Source organism: Dermacentor variabilis, chromosome 7 (genome assembly GCF_050947875.1).
Source record: "Dermacentor variabilis isolate Ectoservices chromosome 7, ASM5094787v1, whole genome shotgun sequence".
In the NCBI taxonomy this organism is placed as follows: domain Eukaryota; kingdom Metazoa; phylum Arthropoda; class Arachnida; order Ixodida; family Ixodidae; genus Dermacentor; species Dermacentor variabilis.
Window position 1 is genome coordinate 74,297,592 of NC_134574.1, and position 6,687 is coordinate 74,304,278.

Sequence of the window (6,687 nt, forward strand, 5' to 3'; positions counted from 1 at the left end):
AAACATAAATTACATACAACATGAATAATTGGCTCTACAGTCTCACAGCACCCAAAACGTGTCACACCTGCAACTTATTCTTGCAATGACTCGGAACGAAGCCTAGAGGAAACCAATCACCGGCGTGGTGCAATGATGATGGCCATTTTCATTTGTGAAACTATGCAACTTAAAGAGTGACTAGTTTGGTGCTCTGAAAAAAGACCACATTGTAGTTGTTGCACCTTAGCCTCACTGTGCCGAAATGAAAATATCACAGTGCAAACACTATGCTGTAACGCTTCATAATGAGTGCAGGAAGCTACAACACATAGTGAAGCAATATAAATGTCACAGTGCAAAACCCATACACAGAAATCGACAACTATCTGTAATGATTCCAGTGTGGATGACTAGGCGCCTTCGAAATGTGCAAACAAAAAGAAGCACGTTGGCGTTGCAGCTGGATAAGCATAAATTGAAAGAGGCAAATAGTACAGAACAAAAATGGGTGCACGCATTACGCCTTTCGTCCAAAAAATCCTCCTGTATTACTCATACAAGGCAACAAGGAAACACTAAACTCAAAATGAAGCAACAATTCATGCCTCAAATGAAGGTTTACTTCTAAAACTCAAACAACAATAAATAAAATAAACTGTACTTGTAAAACACAATAAATGAATAAAATGAAATTGAAAAGGTGGAAATGAAGAATAAATTAATTTCTTCTTTCTTGCTGCAGGTGCGCAGCTATATCTCGTGCCACGGAGCGCACCTGCTCCAGCATGCCCTCCTGAGTCGCTGCCGTCCTCTCTGCCGCGACAGGATGGCGGGTGGTGGATTCTTCAATCCTCCGCAGCACCTGGAATGAGTAATAGTGGTGGAACTGTTCGCATGAGTTGCTGATTACTCGCAACCAGCTCATAGCTGGAAGCTGCTGTTGTCAAGTATTGCAACGTGCGCAACAATTCCCTCTCATTTGAAGAGCCACTGGCCTGATGTCATCCTTTGGCAGTGTCAATCATCGTGTACAAGCTATGCCGTCTTCGTTTGGACAGACAAAGACGTGCTGGAACAACTCTACCGTCACCTACTCAAATGCGTCTCTCACCACCAAACGGCTCTTTTCAGGGCTAACCAACCTTTTGCCCGGCGGTTGATCATTGGCAAGATACGATACCGAGCCCTCAATACAAAACATATTTCTTGTTTACATACCAAGTTGGTTTGTTTTTCAGATTCATGATTCAGTTATGATAACAGAGCATAAAGAGTATTTATGTCCGTCATGTAAAATGACACCAAAGGATCTACGAACCTGGAGCATCTCGTTGCCCAGTTCGAGGCTGCGGGCGTACTGCGACGACATGGTCGTGAGGGTGTCCACCCGTCGCGGTTGACACCCTTGAAGTGAGGGTTAAAATTATTTGAAAACGCTATACAATATTGCCACTTGTATGAGCCGCACTGCTGCATATGCCGTTTTCAATTATCACGAAATATATGGGACCTATTCCAAAGAGTTTTACGGCATTGAACTTATTTATATACTGCGTCCTCGTCTTGTTCATTGCAGATGGTGCAGGAGCGTGGAACAGAAGTTTATAAGGCACGCAAGCTCACCAGCGCCATGTCGGCAGCTAAGGCGGCGGCTGACCACGTGCGTGACTGGTGGCACGGCACCCCTGAGGTTAGCGTTGTCAGGTTTCGGTTTCAGAACCGAAACAATGTTCAGTTACCGTCATCTCCATATGCTCTGAGGTCATAAAGAAAGGCTTATTTACAGCACCTGTTCGGGTGGTTAGCCAACCGCTCTTCGCACATTTTCTCTCGATACGCTTGTGCAACTTCGGTAGCGTTTATTGCAACACATACATTTATGGTCGTCGTTGCAACATTTACGAGTGAAGCAGCCGTACGTAGCACGTTATGCAGTCTCACGCGTCTTCTTCACAGCATGCGCTGAGCGCCGCGGTGGATGATGCAAAAATAGTGCGACATCATTACGTCATGGGCCGTCTTGGCCTTAATTTCGTTTCGTAATGCTGCCGCTTAGTTCGCTCCTTCCTCCGCGTCTGTCTCTGCCTGTCGCCTTCGGCCACTGCGACCGGTGCCCTCTGCACACAAAAGTGCTGTATACACATAACCTTAAATACCCGGAACAAATAAAAGTACTCGTGTAAACCTGCGAGACAACACCGAACTCATTAGCTACCAATAGAACTGTGGTAAGCGTGGTTCGTATTGGTATTTGTTGGCTTACGTACTGTGCTACAGATGCACGTTCTAACTGCTTAGCGACTTTGGCTGGTCTTCTGACTGGTACACGCGCTCTCTTGTCTCAGCTAGCATAGCCTTTGGCTGTTACCTAGATCTAATGCAAACTCGTGCAAGTGCGCTAGTTTCACAGTTCTTTGTGCCATAATCTCACAGTGGTGTGGTGACGTTGACATCGCGCTGCCACGGGGACTTGGCAACCCAATGAGTTCAATCGCGTCCAGTGAATATCCTATGGCCATCCAATGCCAGGACGTGGATATCACAGGGATGTGTTGAATTGATCCTTCGGACGCCCCTCACGCGATGGTTTGGCCGCATTTTCCTTGCCTTGCGGACACTCATCGCATGTGTGCAAGGAACACCATGGATACATGCTGCATACATTGTCAGGACCTTTGATGCGATGTTTGCTACAATGAGTATTTCGTTCGCAGCACCCGCTGCGTGACAGATGCAGTGGGCGCCCACACAGCGAGATCAGATACACCGCGTGCACACATGTGCATATGCATACACGCGCGCGCTGAAGGTCCTGTGTAAGCATCACATTCATCGTCGATTTCCAACAGGCTCCGTTTGCGTATTGAAGTAATTGCTGTTTCCAGAGTAAAATGCGCCGGAAAATATGCGAAGTAAAATGTAAACATGAGCTGCAGATCGATAGCATTTGCTTGTGATTTTGCCATATGAGAAGACGTAATTCAATGACATTATTAAAACTGAAATAACAACACTTTCGGAGGACTGCTATTCACGTGTGGGCCGAGAAATGTGCAGATACAATATTGAAATTTCTGACGTCTACGGTAGTATATAGTAAGTTGGATGTCCACCGGCTTTCCTATTTTTCTCCTAAGTGGTTCACAGATATTGCGATATGATCTGGATGTGCCACGGACAAAGTTCTTTTTCACATTAAAGTAAAACTTGCCAAATAAAAAATTAAAAGACCACGGTGTCACGGCACTTAACCATTTGTAGAACAGCATCTATCTTTCTCAATACTCTTGAAATGTTATGCATAGTATGAGTAAACGAGTTGCTTATAAACAGTTTACAACCAATTTTACTTCTCTGCACCAAGCCGTTTATAAAAAAGAAAGTGCGATGTATTTGCCCCACTGACACTAAACTATCGTTTAAAAGAGTGGGACGCATAAGGCCCGCTGGTCATCTAGGGTTTCAATGCAAAATTGTTTTTGAATACTTCGTGAGACTAAACTCCTGAATCTTTTTGTGACGTATGAGTAAATGAGGCGCGTTTACAGTTTGAGTAGTTTGCAGCTAATTTCCCTTCTATACAAGAAGCCGTTGATTTGTAAAATGTGCAATGTGCGTGTCCCGCTGACACTGCACGGCTGTTTCGAAATGCGGGACTCATTTGTTCCGCTGAGCTTCTAGGCTTGCAATGAAAAATTATATGTAACGACTTCCCTCGTAAAACGTAGCAAAGCACGGCAGACTAATTGCCATAGCGGAGGCCACACACAATGTTAGTGGGCATTTCTTGCACATGCGTCGAACATCAGCGTCTTTTTGCAGTGCATTCACCAGGGGAGAGTTCTACGGACTATCTATCGCCACAAGATGCAAGAAATGTGCGCTTCTTGCGAATTGCACATCTAAATGCAGGAAAGGGAAATAACTTATCGTACATCTCGACAACTTTCTTCTCGAAAGGAAATGTGACGAATAAGAGACGTGTTCCAACAGTAAAAACAATTTTTGTAGCTCTGGCACATTTGTCACCACTTTGTATACCCACTCCCAAAACTAAAACTAAATTAAATTCTGGTGTTTTGCGTATTCCGTAGTCCGAATTAATTTTGACCACCTGGGGTTACTTCACGTGCACCAAATGCACAGCACACGGGCGTTTGTACACTCCCAAAATTATTCTCACATTAAGTGTTGAAATCTTTATATAAAATGGACCAAACAAATCATCTAAATGTGCCCCTTTGCCGTTGAAAATCGTGTTCACGTACATCACAAACGGCGACGCATCTGCCCCAGTGTCCCACAACGGGTTAAATTTCATTGTTAAATTTTCCTGCAGTTCTGAAGGGGAAGGCATAGTGTATTTCATAAGAAAAGCGGTGTACAATTCCTCTCTACAGCAGGTGGCCCCAGAGTTTAAGAACTGTCATGGGGACATCGTGCCATGTATGCATTGGGTGAGTAAATGTGCAAGCGTAGGCATCACTATCAGCTCCAACAAATCACAAAGTGCAAAGTAATGTCATCGTGACAGACGGCAAATAATAACGCATACAAAAACTATGAGCTACTGCAGAACATGGTATTCATTACTACTATGAGTAAACAGATTTCACCAAATTGACATGGTGATCACAATACAGTGACATGGTGACATGGTGATCAATGCTGGCACATCGCATAACACCAAGGCGGTAGTACCAAACAAATGTTGCGACACCGTCGGGGACGCGGCAACATGAAAGGAGGAAACAAGGCTCGCAAAATTTCGTGAGCACCATGTTCCGACAATTGCATCCGCGAGGGACATTTGCGTAGCCTGACGCGCACGCCTTCGCAGGGCGAGTGGGTGTCCATGGCGGTGATGAGCGACGGTTCGTACGGGTCGCCGGCAGACGTGGTGTTCAGCTACCCGGTGCAGGTTGACGGCCAGCGGCGCTGGCGCATCGTAGACGGACTGTCCATGTCGGACTTTGCCCGGGATAAGCTCGCCGTCTCTGGCAGGGACCTCGTCGACGAGCGCAGTGAGGCGATGGCAGTCTGCAAGCTTGACTGACGGTGCGGATCGAACTTTGAAGGTCGCCCTCGCCGCTTCGTCCTCCTGCCTTGTCAAATTTCGACAGTTACCAATTTACCCATTCTCGAATACGGTCACCCTTGTGCTTTCTATATTTGAGAATGGCGTCTTTGAGACTAATCCACTCTGTTACGTGTGGTATCCACAAAACGTAAAACAAGATACATCCGTTGTGCAGTGGCGACTTGTTGAGGTTCGATCAAATAAAATCTAAATGGAGTAAGAATTCGAACGTAGTTATGATTCAGTTAAACTCCCGTTGATTAAACTTCGGTTAATTCTATTTTTCTATCAATTATAGATGCCGACCGAAGGCCCCGACTGGCACCTGGTCATTTTCGTGGGCCAGGACTTGAAATTGGCTTATTCGAACATCATTGGTCAGCACACGTACACGCACGTGACTGGTCTTGGCAGCGCTTGGGGCGACACTGAATGCGCCGTAGACACGTTATCTCCTGTCCAAAACGCCAATTTTCGGCCTGTCCTTGGCAGAGTATGTGTGCCGAGTAGTGTCACACGGAATATCAAATGCAGTGTACCGCACGGAGAACGACACGCTTGTGGTGCATAGCAGTAATATGTTCTTTGAGGATGGCGGCGATGTGTGTAAATAAATTGCCATTCCGTGAATGGAAACTCAAGCAAGTTTCATTTCTTTTTTCACAGAATCAGAGTCTTAAGCTACACACTAATTTGTTTCTAAAATCAAGCACGCGCTAGATTTGTGCTCACATTGTTTTCCACTTCGAACGCATACAAACTGGGTGCAAGCTTGCCAATTAAAGGGGTTGGGACACCAAATTTTGAGGCTATAAAAAGCATGTTGTAGGCTGCTTCCGTATGCAAGGACACCCAGAACGAGGTATTGGACGCTGCAAACATTTCAAAATAATTTTAATTCAGCTCCAAAGAGTCATTAAAAACTCTTTCTCGTAGTCGAGACCCATCGCTAGCGCGGCAGTTACTACGTCACAGAGGAGGAACGAAAATATTGACGTCATAGCACACCAGCACAAAAACGTGACGTATGATGAGTAAAAATGAAATGCCGATTACGGAGCCTGCTGAGCCGAGCAACCGAGCATAGCCTCCACTACGACCGAGCTACAGGCATATAGAAATCCTTTCTTAATGCAAAGAAGGGGTAAGGCGTGCAGACACGGACACAAGAGGAGAGAAGTGGACAACACGAACGCCGCACGCCGGCCCGCGAACGGCAAACTGCGTGCGGCGAGTTGCCCTGCGGACGGGCCTTTACACGTTTGAGTGTAACACTAGCCGGCCGACTCCAAAAGGGACCAGGATATGCGGCGTTTGTGTGGTCTGCTTCTCTCCTTGCATAGTCGCATAGTTCGGCAGCTCGGAGCGGACTCTCCTTCGCTTGGCCTTTCCACGTTACCGGCCCGTCCACGTTACCGGCACGGAAACTCGCCGCACGCCGTTTGCCGTTCGCGGGCCCCCGTGCGACTTCGGTTTTGCTCGCGAACGGCGAGATTTCCTTGCCGTAGAGAGGACGGGCCCGGGACCCATTTGTGCAGCAGCCGTACGGCGAAGCGGCCAATCAGCGACCGAGGAGTGGTCACTCTGGCATCGACGGCAGCTTCACCGCCTTTGATCGTTCGGCG

The 6,687-nt window shown here is 46.7% G+C and overlaps 1 protein-coding gene across 1 annotated transcript in view; it reads left to right on the plus strand.

Annotated features, from left to right (window-relative positions):
* The window catches only part of LOC142587535 (malate dehydrogenase, cytoplasmic-like), a 29,389-nt gene extending 23,726 nt beyond the window's left edge, over positions 1–5,663 (plus strand). Inside the window, exons 7-8 of the mRNA XM_075698619.1 lie at positions 1,559–1,672; positions 4,823–5,663. Coding sequence (XP_075554734.1) covers positions 1,559–1,672; positions 4,823–5,038 — 330 coding nt within the window. The 3' untranslated portion in view covers positions 5,039–5,663. The remainder of the gene's footprint in view (positions 1–1,558; positions 1,673–4,822) is intronic.
* Positions 5,664–6,687: the final 1,024 nt, after the last annotated feature.